Source organism: Mytilus trossulus, chromosome 2 (genome assembly GCF_036588685.1).
Source record: "Mytilus trossulus isolate FHL-02 chromosome 2, PNRI_Mtr1.1.1.hap1, whole genome shotgun sequence".
Lineage (NCBI taxonomy): Eukaryota > Metazoa > Mollusca > Bivalvia > Mytilida > Mytilidae > Mytilus > Mytilus trossulus.
Window position 1 is genome coordinate 24,278,683 of NC_086374.1, and position 18,875 is coordinate 24,297,557.

Genomic DNA, 18,875 nt, shown 5'->3' on the forward strand with positions numbered 1-18,875 from the left:
AAACTGGTATTGTCTTCTATCAAGTACAAAAAACTCAACTTTTTAATTTTGATTTGGGTAAAAATTGTTTTATTACATTATGAAATACTTTCTGAAGGAAAATTTAGAACAAAAACACAACTGTGTCCACAGAAAAAAACAGCTGTGGTTATAATAACTAATATTGGCAATTCTAGTTTTGGAGAATGGAAGACAAGTCATTATGTGAATTACATTTTACATTTAATAATATTCTTTTCATTTGTATATTTTAACCTCTATTGCTTAGTCAATAATTAGTAACATCCACTCCTGTTGACATGTCTCATTATATACACTTGACACAGCTCCATAGGCGTAATGAATTTGTTGTCAATTCACTCATGTGTACAACACTACATACAATTGAGAATGGAAATGAGGAATTTGTCAAAGAGACAACGGCCCGATCATAGAACAGACAACAGTAGAAGGTCACCAATAGGTCGTCAATGCACTGGCGGATCTAGAAATTTTCATAAGTGGGGGACCACCGACTGGCTTAAGTTTATAAATGTAGTTATTGGTTAAGACAAGTATAAATATGGCCAAAATCAAGTACACCTTTTAGGGTGCGCTCGACCTTAGTGACTCAGTACGAGGTGTTTTGGAGTGTACAGGTTTCTTAGAACTTTTTGTAAAAAATAAACACTAGCACATCATAGAAAATCAAGTGAGTAATTTATGTTTTAAATTTTAAAACAAAAATCTCTGTATTAAAGGCTGTGGATTTTCTATAAAAATCGTGATTTATTTGCCACAAAGTCCTCTTTTTCTATCAAATGCAATGAAACAGTAAAAAATAATGCTTTGCATCAAGTTTCCCCTTGGAATATGTACTAAATGGCACATTTCTATTATTCATTTTATCTTTAGTTTTGATACAATTGAGGTTTGAAAAAATTGTACAAAAATGGCTACAGAAGGGTACATAAACCTTAATGTTTTATGTTCGGTTGAGGTTACGAAATAGAACATAATGGCAATTCAGTTTGCTTGTAACAATATGTCTGAACACTCACAAAGTCAAAGCTTATCACAGTTCAATAGTTATTTTTTCAAAATAGTTTACATGTGATTTCCTTTCTTTGTTGTTCAGAAGAAACTATACCTACTTTTAAAAACTGTTATTGAAACATAAACTCTCATTTAACGTTTATCATTAACAATACAAATAATAAATATGATAGGACAGAAAAAAGGAGTGGCATGTAACACTAACCCGTTTCTGATCCCTTTGACAACTCAGTATCTATATTCCACTATAAAGCTCTAGGATGAGCTATAGTGATGTTTGAGGATTGGCGACGGTGATCCTAATCAATATATATTTCACAACTGGATTTAACTGTTCGTTTAATGAATATTTTCATTTTGATTCTCTAAGTCGCTTTCAAAACGCCTTAACATTTGTTAGAACCATATGCCCATATATGTAGGTGTGTTTAGTGGACAGCTCAGTTGACGTGAGTATTAGACCCACTCAGACAACAGACTCTTTTACGCTAAAATGTAATGAAAATCTAATTGATAAATCAACGTGTTTACCTGTTCCGATCATATTTAGATGAATTAAATCTAACCTCTATCGGAGTTTTATAAATTGAGTCTGCATAATTTATAACCCATTCGATACTACATCGAGGGTTGTAAAGGGGGATGCTTGCACGAAAAAAACGTGAAATAAAACATGATTTCACGTTGAACGTGAAATAATTTCTGCAATAAACGTTGCACGAAAAATAAATACTTTTATGTGAACCTTTTGTGACTGAGTCATTGTCTTCTTGTATATATTAACTCTTTGTTTTACTTTGTATTCCCGAATTAGTATACACATTTATGATATAATTGGTTTACGGTCTTTAAAAAGGTATGTCTTGACGATCGATGTTTGCAGACTTGCTGTTTCAGATAAAGTTTGGGTATCTGTGACGAACGCAGCTAATGTCAATAAATTGTATCGCATTAGAAGTTTGAACAGATTAACAGTTTTAAACTAAAATAATACAAATTGTACATAATAGTTGATTAAATGATTGAAAATGCAAGAAATTATTTTTGTTCATGCTAATTTTTTTTATATTATGTATGTTTTTCACTGGAAAGGGTTATTAAAAATGTTTAACTTCGATTCCGTTGAAAATTCAGGTCTTGCAATTCGACAACTTTTACTATCGCACGTGGTCATTATTGTCAATTAAGCAAGCAACAATCAATCAGATAATCAAAATTGAAGGATCAGCTAAAAGCGTAAATTGATTCATATTTTAGAAATATACCAATCAGTATATTTTTTCCTCACAAAGTTGTACAAAGTCTATTTGTCTTATAAAACTGAACGAAATTTTCTTCCTCTTTGTCATCTTCCCTTGATGTGCTTTTCTGTTGTCTTCTCGTAAGGATGTATTCTTTTAACGATTCAGTCTTGTTGAAATCTCGTTCTGGAATTATTTACAAAACGATACAGTGCAAAAGATCAATAAATTTTTAAAATATTATTAGCAAATAAAACTCTGTGAAAAAAATGTGTATTTACAATGTCTTTTTTTGAATAGTTTTTGAGTAATCCAGTTTTCAAATTTTACGACCAATCAAGTTAGTCTTTTAAGCCAAAATTAAAAAAACAATGGCGAGGGGTACACATTTTACAAGAATCATTTACATCCCATATCATTTCCGTCTTTTGAAATTTCTTAGATATGATTTTTTTTAATCATTTATAACAAAAAAGTTGAAATAATATGCATTTTGTTCTAGAAACTGTGGAAAAATCACAAACTTACAAAATTGGCAACATGGTAAATTTGACACAAAAAAAAGGCATCAAATATGATAAAACATTCGTATATTAACACCCACTTATAGTTTTTGTTAAGTTAGATTTATTCAGATTAGTCCTCTTCATCTTTATTGAAAGTATGGAAATAAAGAGTGCACCACCATATGATTTTTTCTTCACCAATCATTTTTTTACAGTCTTATAAACCCCAAAATCAGGTTTGAAAAAAGGTTTAATTCTAGAAATGTTTGACTCCTCAGAGGTGAACATCCTTAAGGTGTTTACAGATATATTTCATATTTCATTGAATGCAATATATTCATTAACAAAAAATACTTTTTATCAAAGGGATAAAGGTATTAAAAAGTGACAAAGCCTTTCCCTGATTTAATTTAAAATATAAGAACATGTTGTGGTAGTGTTATTCCAAGTGACCTCTTTACAGCCGGTGGTCAATCCTCCTCTTTTTGACGTAGTACTTAGATTTTGGCTGAAATCTATATAAAATGGACGTGTATTTCAATAAACTATTGGCAATCCTATTGGAACGCATTGTGCCTCTCTTCTTGCCGACTTGTTTTTTTTTTATCATTAAGAGGTTAGCAATATCCTTTAACTCTACTTTCCCCTCTAGATGGTGTTCTTTCACTAGATAGGTCAAAATTTGGTGACTATGTCAAACGCATCTATCTCATTGAACCAGATATACAGAATACAACAGATACAGTTAAATCGGCCTCATATCTTGACTTACATCTAGAAATTGACAATGGGGGTCGATTGAAAACAAAACTTTATGACAAAAGCGATGATTTCAGCTTTCCAATTGTAAACTTTCCATTTCTAAATAGCAACATTCAGCAGCAACTGTATACGGAGTATATATCTCTCAAATGAAACGATATGCCCGTGCTTGCATTTTCTCTCATGATTTTCTTTATAGAGGGTTGTTGCTCACAAGGAAGCTATTAAATCAAGAGTTCCAAATGGCGAAGTTGAAATCATCCCTTCGTAAATTTTACGGACGCCATCACGAGTTGGTTGACTGTTATGGAATAACCGTTTTACAAATGATATCGGATATGTTACTTTCGTCGTAACTACAATCCCCTACCCTTTCATGAATTAGACCTACCGAATTAGACTATTAATCGGATTTGTAATCACATATGCAACACGACGGGTGCCACATGTGGAGCAGGATCTGCTTACCCTTCCGGAGCACCTGATATTACCCCTAGTTTTTGATGGGGTTCGTGTTGTTTATTCTTTAGTTTTCAATGTTGTGTTATGTGTACTCTTTTTTGTCTGTTAGTCCGTTTCATTTTTAGCCATGCCGTTGTCGGTTTATTTTCGATTTATGAGTTTGACTGTCTCTCTGGTATATTTCGTCCTCTTGCATTGTATTCTGAAAATCCAATATACTTTGACTTTTTATAATACATTGGACGTTATTGCGTATAACTTACTTAAACAGTACAATACAAGACTGTGTGAATCAAAATAAACTATTGCCCTATGAAGATACAGAGAACATCAGCATTATGTTAGCAAGTAGTTGGCATCGAAATTTCAAATGGATCCACAAGATAGAGGCGGCTCTATATGTTCTTTACAATATCATTACTGAAGCTCCCATCTTTTCCGAATCAATACATACAGATGATCATATTGATAAAGGAGCTATTTAGTTTTAGCTGTCTTATAAGTATCTTATTTTTATAAGATAAATATTTTTTTTGATGGCCAGCAATTTTTCTTTGTTAATAAATTCACCTTAGCATTATCATTGTCATTTCATTTCGATACTAAAGCCTGAAAATAAAACGGACGCGTAACAAATGCACAACGGACGCACACCAGCTATGAAACGTACGAGAAACAGAAACGTAACGGACAGAACGGATGTTGAAGAACATCCAACGGACGAGTACCGCATAAAACAGACACATAACGGAAGCGTACCGGACAAAACGGATGAATAAGATATACGGAAATATTAAAGGCGACAAGAATAATACATGTAAATCGTATAAATGTTCAAAATGTTTCTGTGTAACTGGTTTTCGTCTGGTCTTCAAAATGCCGCTATATGGCAGTGTCTGACCTGAATAAGAGCTGCTTGATTGTGAAGACTAGCCATTACTCTAAGAACGATTATGAGTAATAAGAATTCATGAACCTTAAAAATTCTAATTGGTATTTCTGACGCGAAATTATTTATTTGGTATTATCGGTTCAGATCCGTTCATCATCCGTTTTATCCTTTATACGTCTGGTAGAAGTCCGTTTCACATTCGTTCAACGTCCGTTGTATCCGTAAGACGTCCGTTAGAAGTCCGTTGGTGAATTTATCTGCCAGACCTCCAACGGATGTATAACGGTCACGTAGCGGATACAAAACGGAAACGAACAAGTACCGTACAAAACGGACGCCTACCTGACGTTCAACTGAAATTTCACCCGTTGGACGTCCGTTTAAAGTTTTAAAAACGCTCAAAATTTTCCACAGGACAAAACGGACATGCAGCGTATATGGACGGACGTCTAACGAACATGAACGGATTGAAAAAAAAGTTATCCAATATGCATCCGTTCGAGCTATCCGTTAAGGTGTGACCGAGGATTAAGGTTGATAATTTGAATGAATTGTTTCATTACGAATTTGTTGATCTTCATCACAGAAGTGAGTCCATTTACTGGCAGGACAGCCTGTATAGTGTCTTAAAACAAGTCTCGTATTATTATTGTAGAAATTGATGTATTGTGAGCAAACTGTCGATCATTAAAAAAAGGGAATATAAACCAAAACAGTTATGATCCTGCAAAGTCCCAAACCTCTCAAAAATACAAAATATAATATCTGGATTAAAAAACTAGAGGCTCTAAAGAGCCTATGTCGCTTACATTGGCCTATGTGCATATTAAACAAAGGACACAGATGGTTTCATGACAAAATTGTGTTTTGGTGATGTGATAGGTTTGTAGATCTTACTTTACTGAATATTATTGTTGCTTACAATTATCTCTATCTATAATGAACTTGGCTCAGTAGCTACAGTGGAAAATGATTTGTAAAAATTTACAAAAATGTACAAAATTTATGAAAATTGTTTAAAATTGAGTATAAAGGGAAATAACTCCTTAAGGTGTAAATTGACCATTTAGGTCAGTAGACTTTTTTGTAGGTCTTACTTTGCTGTACATTATTGCTGTCTAAAGTTTCTCTCTATTTATAATAATATTCAAGATAATAACCTAAAGCTGCACAATTTTATCAAAATTACCAATTCAGAGGTAGCAACCCAACAACGGGTTGTCTGATTGGTCTGATAATTTCAGATATATTTGACCTAATGAACAATGTTATCTACGTCAGATTTGCTCTAAATACTTTGGTTTTAGACATATGAGCCAAAAACCGCATTTCCCCCTTTGTGCTACTTTTAGCCATATCGGCCATCATGGTTCGCGGGCGAGGTCATCGGATACCTTTTTTAAACAAGATACCCTAATGATGATTGTGGACAAGTTTGGTTAAATTTGTCTAAGTGTCTAGTTTCAGAGAAGGAGATTTTTGTAAAAGATTACAAAAATTTACGAAAATTAATAAAAATTGACAAAGGGCAATAACTCCTTAATGGGTCAACTGACCATTTTGGTCATGTTGACTTATTTGTAGATCTTACTTTGCTGAACATTATTGATGTTAACAGTTTATTTCTTTCTATAAAATATTCAAGATAATAACCAAAAACTGCAAAATTTCTTCAAAATGTCCAATTCAGGGACAGCAACCTAATAACGGTATGTCCGATTCATCTGAAAATTTCAGGGCAGATAAATCTTGACCTAATAAACAGTTTTACATATGTCAGATTTGCTCTTTATGCTTTGGTTTTAGAGATGTAAGCCAGAATATACATTTTACCTCTATGTTCTATTTTTAGAAATGACGGCCATCTTGGTTGATTGGCTGGGTCACTGGATACAATTATAAAACTAAATAGCAAAATGATGATTGTGGCCAAGTTTGGTTAAATTGGCCAAGTAGTTTCAGAGGAGAAGATTTTTGTAAAAGTTAACGACGACGGACAACGGACGCCAAGTGATAAGAAAAGCTCACTTGGCCCTTTGGGCCAGGTGAGCTAAAAAGTGGTCTTCTGAATTAATCTATCAGTCAGTGGTCGGTAACACCAAGTAATCACTTTGTCTCCTCTTTGTTATAGTATTTATTTTGTTAAGCAATGATATTCAGGAATGATTATGACTGGTGTTTCATAAGTATTTTTTTCCGTTGCGATTTTATTTTAAGGGAAGGGTTAAGATCTTTCAAAAAAATAGTTTGATGATGAATAAACTTGAAGGAAACATAGTTTTCTTTAACGGTTATAGTTTGACCGGTTTGAAACTTTACTTAGTTTCTTAATCTTTGTATGCATGAGAAAAAGAAAAAAAACATAACAAAACATCAACAACAAAAGCACCACTGTCCAGTGTTAAAGGATAATGAGCGTTTTCAGATATGTATAACCTAGTCACTTCATTCTGTGCCTATAACAAGAAAACATATACTCAAGTAGTTGTCGCTTGTTTTTTTTTCGATAGAAAAGAATATTGAATTCGTAATAAAAAGAAGCATGTCGTCATTCACAATTAAATAGCCAGTAACATTTTGTAATACACTATCTAATCTATTTTTTGCAATAACAACTCAAATTATCATGTTTTGATTCCATATTGTTTTTTAATGTATGTGAATGATTTCTCCCACAGAAACTCTCGTGTTACTATGTTTTCAGGATGTATAATTAATAAGTAGATCATTCACTTATTAACTACGTTATATATAGAAAAATAACAGTAGCTCCATTGAGAAATTACAATATCTACGTTTTTATTAATAATCAATCACAAAGTATGTAATTTGGACGACTGGCGGCATACATTATTGATATTTTATTCCTAATGCAACTAATAGGTTCAATATGAAAACCACATGCACAACTGGTATTGTCTTCTATCAAATATAAAATTAAAACTTTATAATTTTAATCTTGGTAATATTTTTTTTTTATTACATTCTGATGGAAAATTTAGAGCATAAACACTACCTGGCCCACAGAACCATACAGCTGTGGTCATAATCACTTAACATTTCTAACTTTGGAGAGAGGAAGATGAGTCAAGTGAATTACATCTTATAGTGTTCTTTTCAATTGTATAGTTTATCCTTTATTTGGTAACATCCTATACTTCCTGGGTCGGTATGTATACATTCCGCTAATGTATTATTGTGCTACGGTATTTTTTTGTATTCTTGTTTTCTATGTTTTTGCTTATGAGATTTGTCTATAGTTAATGTCTAAAGTCTGATAATTTTTTGAAAAAATAAAACGTTTTGAAGTTGGAATAATTGCAATATTTCAAATTTATGTTGAAGTGGCCACATGACGTCTCAAAATATGCTTACAAAGTATTCAAAATGAAGTCTCCCTTTCATGCGAGCCACATTTATACCAAACACACGAACATCAGTTAAACTCGATTAAAATTCTGAGAAAAAGAATAATCAAATCTAAACATGACAGTTAAAAACAATATTTTAATAACACTGTAGAAAGTTTAAGGCCTTTAAAATGTTACATTTAGCTAAACAACACATACATCGTTCGGGCAAGTGTTTGTGTAGATATGCCTTCGTCTGCTCCGCCATATGGAATTCAATTGCTAATTGTAGCTTTTCAAGGAATCTCACTATTTTTTTCCTCTTCTGCCATCCAAAGTTTTGGAAACTCTGGATGATTTTGTTCCTCACATTTTGTTCCCGGGTTGTCAATACCTGGGCTCCATGTTCCATTTACACATGTTGCGCCACTCGGACCTTTTCTGATAAAACCTGGGTCACAGATAAAAAGAAGTCTTGTTCCGTGCCTAATTGTTGTTATGTACTTTTGAAATTGAAACTTGCCGTTGTTGACTCTTTTGTAAATTTTACCATTTTCTAGTGGTGCCGCAACTGCTGGATTTGGACAATAAACTAAAATATATGTAGGAAAGTATATTACCACGCCATTTTAGTGTAGTCTTTTACGAAATAACTGACATTGTTTTGTTCTTGAGAGAGTTGGCGATGATGACAGATTTTTTTTTCAACTTTTTAAACCTCCCTGTTTTAAATTGTTCTGTTCCAAGTCAGGAATATTGAAGTTGTTTTCTACATTTTTCTGTATGTTGGCGTTTGCTTTTGTTGAGGTTAAGTGTTTCTGTTGTTTCAATGTTTCCCACCTATAATTTATGTGTTTCCCTCGGTTTAAGTCAGTTTGTCTGATTTGTTTTTCAGTGATTAGTTTGTTAATCGAATAGCCATTGATCAGCGGTATACTACTGTTGTACGTAATTACATGTAAGTGAACGAATGTAAGATCTTGATTATAAGCATAAATTGCCAAAACGTTTGTATTTTAAATTGCGTTTTTCTATCTTGACACGTATTTTGGTCATCGAACTCTTTTCGAAAACAGTACTTTGTTATATTATCTACATTGTGAAATTTGACGAACAATAAAGATATGGTTTATGGTACTTTTCATGACGATTTTCATTACGGTGTGTTAATTCTATTGAACATATTCTTTTCTAGTTTACAACTTTAATATATTAGATCTCGCTATTATAATTGTTGAATGATCTTCTTTACATTAAATAAGTCTCTTCTTGCATTTCCATACAATATATTTAAGCGATTTGTTTTCAACGATGATGTTTAAGCGCGCTTTTGGTTTGAATTTTCATGGAATTTTCCCACAAAATTTTTAAGATATGATCATAAATGGCAAATACATTTTAATTATATTTGCATGCATAAATGATTTATATTATCGACACATAGTTTTAACACTCACATTCTTTGCATTTAGGAGTTCCACCACTCCAACTTCCGTAAAGACAAATAAGATAGGGCGAGTGGTCCGTAATTCCAAGTAATTGAAAACCATTCCTACATATGTATTTAGCCCTGTGATTATGCTTCAATCCTTCAAATATCCTCAATCCATTATCAATGTGTGGCGGTGGACCTTTACACGCAGCTGAAATGAACACAGATAATAAACAGTCATGATGAGTAAAAGAACTGTGTTGGAGTGACGTATGAAACAACTGTTAACTTCTATTAATTTCTAGTAATGTTTTACCGTTATAATCTATAAATGCCAAAAGTTTGAAAGTATACGAACAAAACTCTATAGATATATAAAAGTCTTTACGATATAATTTAAATAACATCTTAGTTTCTCGTGTACAACACTGCTTGGTGCTAGAAGCGTAGAGAACGGTTACCAAGATGTTATTTTACTTATCCAGAAATTTTGATTATTTTAACTAAAAGTTATTTACTTAATTGTCTCGGTTCTACTATTAAATTGAAATCGATGAAAAAAATATTACAATCATTTACTGTTCATCCTTTGTTTTATGTGTGCCGTCCTTTGGACATTATTATGCAGAAAACTGAATCTGTAAGAAAGGTTATGCATTAAGAAAGAAGTAGAGAAACTGAAATTGATGATTATACCCTATCTCCCTAGGAGGGAATATACTGTTTTACTTAGTTAGCAAAGGTACCAGGATTATCATTTAGTACGTATGACAAGCGTTTTGTCTACAAAATGCTCATCAGTGCCGCTAATATCAAAATAGTTATAAAGCCAAACTAGTACAATGTTGAAGAGCATTAAGGACCAAAAATTCCAAAAAATTATCCCTGTCTTTCGTGATCTACGAATTAAATCTTCCTTTAATGCGTCATGAATACAATGTGATACGTGTTCAGATTTAACTGTCATCAACGTCTTGTTTATCGAATACTCAACCATAAATATATTGAGTTATACCAACTTTTTTCCAAAGAGAACTAAAAGAAGAGCTTCCTGAAATATGCTATGATGCTTCTAGTTTATATGCTATAACGTTGAATTATTCGTCTAAATGCTTCACATTCATTTTTTTTACCGCATTTCGAAAATGTCTTTCACATGGATGAAATTCTTGTCACAATTTTGAGGATCTACAAATCAAAAGTTTGATATCAAAATTTATGTGAACATGGAATACCGTTGGATGCTTGTTTACATGCATTGCTATTCACCGTTTACTTATCGAATATGTTAAACAAGAGAATCATCAGTAAGCAGTAGCTCGCAGTTGTTCCATTTTTTTTTATCAGTTGGTATATTACCAGGTGTGCATTTAGCTCGAGACGTCCAAGTGCCGTTGTTACATCGCACTGGTCTAGTGTCATCAGGAACTAATCCTGATTTACACTGATAGTTTAGAATAATCCCATGACGGGCCCAAACACCCTCTCGTTGGTCCGGTTGTCCATTCAAAGTTGCATCTGGTATACTAGGAATAAGACACTGTCCTGAAAAATATTTCATGATTTACTAGTTATCTGAGATGTTAAATTTAAAGATGAAACTTTGTTCCTCTGTATTGGATGATCTCATCTGTACATTTTTTGTCGGTTCTCGTCTCAAAAATTTTAGAATGTTTGTTTTGAATAAGACCTTATTAGAAAATGCATGATTGGTTGATATCCAGTATATATTTCCTAAATGTTAAGGTTTATTAACGTTATTATGCACTAATATGTAATTTTTGGAAATTTCAAACTGTTATGCCCTTCATTCCATCTTCTACTGTTTGACCATACTTTTTGGACCTTTTGGATTATAGCTCTTCATCCTTTATATAAGCTTTGGATTTCAAATATTTTGGCCACGAGCATCACTGAAGAGACATGTTTTGTCGAAATGCGCATCTGGTGCGACAAAATTGGTACCGTTGATTTTATTATTGTCTAAAATACGTTTATCTATTTTAGCCAATTTAAGACTAACTAAGAATGTTCCCTTGTTGGTGTTCATTTTAAAGCAACATTCTACGTTGCGGAAGTGATATTAATAAATAATAGACGTTATCAAGGACCGAATTGGATGAATATTTCACAGATGAAAAGGTAAATGAATAAACTAGCAAGAGAACTAGCTGTAAATTTTATACATGAATACCATTTAATTGAAATCAAGATAATTGTTTTAGTAAACTTGCAATTAAGAGTCATTATATATATGTCATTGAAATAGATTTTTTTTTAAAATTAAACATGCACGTAATGCATGCATATGTATTATGTTTTTCAGGGATATTTCTTTGCATAAATTAACAGTGTAACATTCTATGACTATCAATTCCTTTTGAATTAGTCTGGAGTCGAATGGCGTGCGTTGACTTTCCCTCTGGAATCTTTCGTCCCTCTTTTGCATACATAGAAGGAGACATTTATTCCATCAACCTCTCTCTCTCTCCTCGATTTAGTTACAATTTACTCATTGATTTCAACTGATTTGTGTAACAAGAGGCTATAACAACGACAGCAAACCGCATTTATTAACATTTATTTGTGTCCTGGCAATATCACAAGAACCATTACTGATGATTAGTGAAAGTGAAAATCGTCAATATCAAATTTGACCTCCATTTTGTCATCAGTATCAACATATTAAAATTTGAAGAGCTTAGATTGAACAGTTCGTGAGCAAATGCAACAACGTGAATGGAAACACCATTTTACGATCTTTCAAGAACCATAACTCCTGAACGGTAAAAGTCAAAATCGTCATTATTAAACTTGACCTCTATTTTGTCATCAGTAACAACATATTAAAATTTGGGAAGCTTTGGTAGAAAAGTTCATGCGTAAATGAACGGACACGACTGGAAACACCATTTTACGATCTTTCAAGAACCATAACTACTGAACGGTAAAAGTCAAAATCATCATTATTGAACTTGACCTCTATTTTGTCATCAGTAACAACATATTAGAATTTGAAAAGCTTTGGTTGAATGGTTCATGAGAAAATGCACGGACACGACTGGAAACACCATTTTTCAATCTTTCAAGAACCATAAATTCTGAACGGTAAAAGTCAAAATCATCATTATTGAACTTAACCTCGATTTAGTCATCAGTAACAACAAATTAAAATTTGGGAGGCTCTGGTAGAAAAGTTCATGCGTAAATGAACGGACACGACTGGAAACACAATTTTACGATCTTTCAAGAACCATAACTACTGAACGGTAAAAGTCAAAATCATCATTATTGAACTTGACCTCTATTTTGTCATCAGTAACAACATATTAGAATTTGAAAAGCTTTGGTTGAATGGTTCATGAGAAAATGCACGGACACGACTGGAAACACCATTTTTCAATCTTTCAAGAACCATAAATTCTGAACGGTAAAAGTCAAAATCATCATTATTGAACTTAACCTCGATTTAGTCATCAGTAACAACAAATTAAAATTTGGGAGGCTCTGGTAGAAAAGTTCATGCGTAAATGAACGGACACGACTGGAAACACAATTTTACGATCTTTCAAGAACCATAACTACTGAACGGTAAAAGTCAAAATCATCATTATTGAACTTGACCTCTATTTTGTCATCAGTAACAACATATTAGAATTTGAAAAGCTTTGGTTGAATGGTTCATGAGAAAATGCACGGACACGACTGGAAACACCATTTTTCAATCTTTCAAGAACCATAACTCCTTAACGGTAAAAGTCAAAATCGTCATTATTGAACTTGACCTCCATTTTGTCACCAGTAACAACATATTAAAATTTGGGAAGCTTTGGTAGAACAGTTCATGCGTAAATGCACGGACACGACTGGAAACTCCATTTTTCAATCTTTCAAGAACCAAAACTCCTGAACGGTAAAAGTCAAAATCGCCATTATTGAACTTGAACTTCATTTAGTTGTCAGTAACAACATATCAAAATTTTAAAAGCTTTGGTTGAACGGTACATGAGCTAATGCACGGACAGCATTTGATTGACGCCCGGCCGCCCGGCCGCCCGCCGAGCATCCCCAAATCAATAACCGACATTTTTGTCACAAAAATCCGGTTAATAAAATGGATCAACGAAATGTTAACATCAGTTAACTACTGTTGCCTCTTTTGTAGTTTGTATCAGTTGAAGTAGCTTGTCTAGACTCTAGAGAGACGTAGAGTTTGTTATACGTTGTTAGCGTTTGTCCGTGATGCATAACCAAATGATGATTCTTTCATGCAGGTTTTTGCAGTTTATGCATAACCGAATGATGATTATTTCATGCAGGTTTTTGCAGGTTATTGTCACATGATAACATACTCAGAACTGTACGGGAAAATGCGCTAACGAGAAAGTCGTCTATTGTAGGTCTGTTTTATTGATGTTTACATCAAACCTATTTTATTTACATTATGATATTATTTAATTGAAGAAAAACATTATAGTATCATTCTTACATGAATAAGTTTATAGTTGCTAATATGAATACGTTGAAATATTCATAAGTATACCTCATATATATATAGATTATATAAAACATACCTAAACATAAAGGTGGAGGATGTGACCAGGTTCCGTTTTCTAGACAGGTTGACTTAAATGATGTACCATCAAAATTCGTCCTAACGTCACAGCTGTAAAGGAATAATAATTAGATTGAAACATATTATCTATTGTATACTACTGAAAAAGACACCCGAAAAATTGCTGGCTTATTTACAAATAAGCAATGTATTTTCCAAACTTGCTTTCTTAACTGATAGATATTCATATATTTTTTTTAAAGGTTAAACGGTTACAGACATGTTAAACACCACTGCGGTTTATATTATTATACAGTACTTCAAAGGAGTCTGTAATTTTGTCGTTGCTGTATGTCAAAGGAGTAGGTCCAGTAAGACCCCTTTTTGGCCCCAAATATAGCAGTTTTACAAAATTGTTAAAATGTAATAATGTGGCTAAAAATGAAAAGGACAAACAGACAAAAAATAGTGCACATGACACAACATAGACAACTAAAGAATAAACAACACGAACCCACCAAAAAATAGGGGTGATCTCAGGTGCTCCGGCAGAGTAAGTAGATCCTGCTCCAGATGTGGCACCCGTCGTGTTGCTTTTAAGATAAGAAATCCGGTCAAAAGTCTAATTCGGTAGGTCACAATTATGAAAAGAAATGGGGTTGTAGTTACGACGCAAGGAACATATCCAATATCATTTGTGAAACGATTATTACCTAACGGTCAACCAAATCGTGATGGCGTCCGTAACATTTACGTAGAGATGATTTCAAATTCACCATTTGGAATTAGTTAACAAAGGTACCAGGATTATAATTTAGTACGTCAGACGCGCGTTTCGTCTACATAAGACTCATCATTGACGTTCATATTAAAATTATAATAAAGCCAAACAATTTCAAAGTTGAAGAGCATTGAGGGTCCAAAATTTCCAAAAAATTGTGCCCAATACGGCTAAGGTAATCTATGCCTGGGATAAGAAAATCCTTAGATTTCGAAAAATTCAAATTTTTTTAAACAGGAAATTTGTAAAAATTACCACAATATTGATATGCATGTCAACACCGAAATGTTGACTACTGGGCTGGTGATACCCTCGGGGACGAAACGTCCACCAGCAGTGGCATCGACCCAGTGGTGTAAATAGTTATCAAAGGTACCAGGATTATAATTTAGTACGCCAGACGCGTGGTTCGTCTATAGAAGACTCATCAGTGACGGTCATATCAAAATATTTATAAAGCCAAACAATTTCAAAGTTGAAGAGCATTGAGGGTCCGAAATTTCCAAAAAAGTTTTGCCAATACGGCTGAGGTAATCTATGTCTGGGATGAGAAAATCCTTAGATTTCGAAAAATTCTAAATTTTTTAAACAGAAAATTTGTAAAAATGACCACATTATTGATATTCGTGTCAACACTTGATTTAATAGCTTCCTTGTGAGCAACAACCCTCTATCAGGAAAATCATGATAGGAACGGAAACACAACGTCAAAATGTAACGTACACAGAAACGAACTATAATATCACACTGATCAGAACTTGACTTGGTACAGGACATTTTTAAAGGAACAAATGGTGGGTTGAGCCTGGTTTTTGGCATGCCAAACCTCCCAAGGATATTGCAAACTTTTCTTTCTTAGAAGTTCCAGTATGAAATCAGCCTCATAATAATAAAGAAACAAGTCGGCAAGGAGAGGGGCACAATTCGTTGCCATCGGAATGTCGATAGTCTGTTAGAAAACACATCCTCCGAACGTAACAAATATGTTGTCAATCAAGAATTCAAGCATTTTGCTAATGTCAATTTCAGAGAATTTTTTGATTGAATCAGAGTGTTCCTTTACAAAGTAGATTTATCCCTTCCCAAGACAAGATACTTGCATCTTTTTTATGAAACAAAGCAATACCAACTCTTTCAATTTGTCTTTTAGTTTGGAATGTGGAATACTTGTATAAAGTGTAGAAAAGTCAAATGATTTAATACTATTACAAGACGAAAGAAAATGAGATTGTATGTACTCTAAAAGATCTTTTGAATTTTTAAGTATCCACATTTGATTCACGCCACCTCTAGAATAGGCAGTTTCACAATAACTTTAAAGCCCCTCTTTGATTGCTGATAAAATAGATATTAATAATTTAGATGCTGTTTGGGGCTTTATTTGCGGATACAACAACATACTTGTCATGAAGGTAGGATTGCGATGTTTTGTTTAAACTTCTTGCTGTTATTTTAATGGGAAACATTTTTTTAAATTATTGATTGGGTTTAGGAAAAATATACATAGTTTCGAATGACGGAGGCTTTTGAAAATTCATTTTCTTGGAAATTATTCAGAAGATATTTCAAACGGGATAATGAAAACCTCCATTGTAGTGTACATGCTACAGAGACATGGTAATATTGATTTATTAATCAGGAAGTCACCGCATTTACTATTATACTTGGTAAATAAAAGAATGTTATTTCTGACTAATGCAAATAAAATGCATACACATAAATTCTATTTTCTTTTGCCGATATACTTTTTTTCTTCCTAATTCATGTGATTTGCACTTACCATTATTCTTAATACTTAATAACCAATAGCAACCATTATTACACTGTGTTTAAAGACATACTACCTTCATGTGGAGCAGCATTTACCTACCCTTTTGGAGCACCTGAGATAATCGTGTTAACTTATTTTGTTGTGGCTGGTGTTGCTAAGTCTTGTTTTTTGTTTATATTAAATTGTCTTTTTGGTGATATATTAATTTCAGTAGGTAATATTGGATGAGGACGGGATAGTTATTACGACAATTGGAACATATCCGTGAAACAGATATTCTATAACGCTTGATATCAGAAGCTCCGAAAATGTTATTAGATTCTGCTTCGAATTAAATACACACATGGTGATATGTCTAATTCGATGGGTTACTATATAAAAAAGGACGGGATTGTGGAATCGACAATGAGAATATTTTTTTCGTTATCTGTGAAATATATAACACATAACGGTCCACCAAATCGAGATGGGTGTAAGGTTTTCAAAGAGATGATTTTAACTTCATCATTTGGAACTCTTGGTTCAATGGGTTCCATGAAAGCATCTATCCTCTTTTAAGAAATCCTTATATAAACATGAAAAGTTGAGAAGCTGAAAATCATCTCTTTTGTCGTAAACTTTACTACTCAACCGAACCTTATTGTCAATTTCTAGATGTTAGTCAAGATATGAGTCATACATAACTGTATCGGTTGTATCCTTTAAATCAGGTTAGATGGGATAGATGCGTTTCACATAATCAACAAACTTTGAAATATTTAGTGAGAGGTTATCATCATCCATTATACTAGTATATTGCAGAAATTCAAACAAAAACTGAGTGTACTACATATTTAGTTATGCTTTAATTTATCTATAAAGAAATCACCGTAAGTACCGATATACACAATAATCAAACCCAAGGAGAAAACAAAGACTAAAAAATGTGTAAGGGTTCCGCGGAACCCAGTGTCTCGCCTACTTTTGCTGAAATTCACAGGCTCAACAAAATGAGGAAAAAAATCAATAAAAATATTCCTCTTGATACTATCTTTTGATTTTAAGTAGCTTCTGTCCAAGTTTAGTAAAAATCCAGGATAGTTTATGAATCTAATAAATGTTTAAAAACTTTAACTGCAGACTGTATGTAATGTTAACTGGAAGAAAACTTAGTCCATTTATTTATAAGTAAAATACAGATACACAGGTACAAAATATTATCAAAATTTCCTTCTAAACACTAGCTTATGATCTTAAACAAGCTTCTGTCTAAGTTTGGTACAAATTAAAAGTAGCAAAAGAAAGTATTTTTTTTTTTTAATTTAACCACAGAGTGAACATGTTATTTCCTGGCAGAAAATCTAAGTCCATTTAAAAGTAAAATACAGAAAAAATGGATTTATTTTTTTACAAAATTTCCTTATGCATATTATTTTTTGATCATAAACTAGCTTCTGTCTAAGTTTGGTAAAAACCCAGGATAGTTTAAGAAAGTTATTAAAATTTTAAAAACTTGAACCACAGAGTGAATGTAATGTTTCCCCGCAGAAAAACTAAGTCCATTTATAAGTAAAATACGGAAAAAATGGAATTCTATTTTTACAAAATTAACATTTGGATACTATCTTATGATCATAAACAAGCTTCTGTCCACGTTTGGAAGTAATCCAGTATAGTTTAAGAAAGTTATTAAAATTTCAAAAACTTTAACCACAGAGTGAATATAATGTTTCCCTGAAGAAAAACTAAGTCCATCTATATGTAAAATACGGAAAAAAAGGAATTTTATTTTTACAAAATTTACTCCTGGATACTATCTTATGATCATAAAAAAGCTTCTGTCCACGTTTGGAAGTAATCCAGTATAGTTTAAGAAAGTTATTAAAATTTCAAAAACTTTAACCACAGAGTGAATATTTGTGGACGCCGCCGACGACGACGCCGACGCCGACGGAATGTAGGATCGCTTAGTCTCGCTTTTTCGACAAAAGTCGAAGGCTCGACAAAAACAAAAACAAAGGACATTTACATCAACAGTTAAAAATAAGAAATAAGAAACAACACGAACTCCAATACAAACCGGGATTGAAATCAGGTGCTCGGAAGGGT

At 32.9% G+C, this 18,875-nt stretch overlaps 1 protein-coding gene across 2 annotated transcripts in view; it reads right to left on the bottom strand.

Annotated features, from left to right (window-relative positions):
- Nucleotides 1-8,385: 8,385 nt before the first annotated feature.
- LOC134706803 (protein lev-9-like) overlaps nt 8,386-18,875 on the bottom strand; it is a 32,271-nt gene continuing 21,781 nt past the window's right edge. For both annotated transcript variants that reach the window (XM_063566096.1, XM_063566095.1), the window contains exons 10-13: nt 14,255-14,346; nt 11,040-11,225; nt 9,706-9,891; nt 8,386-8,840 (exon numbers count right to left, since the gene is read on the bottom strand). In XM_063566096.1, the coding sequence (XP_063422166.1) occupies nt 8,545-8,840; nt 9,706-9,891; nt 11,040-11,225; nt 14,255-14,346 (760 nt within the window). In that variant the 3' untranslated portion in view covers nt 8,386-8,544. The remainder of the gene's footprint in view (nt 8,841-9,705; nt 9,892-11,039; nt 11,226-14,254; nt 14,347-18,875) is intronic.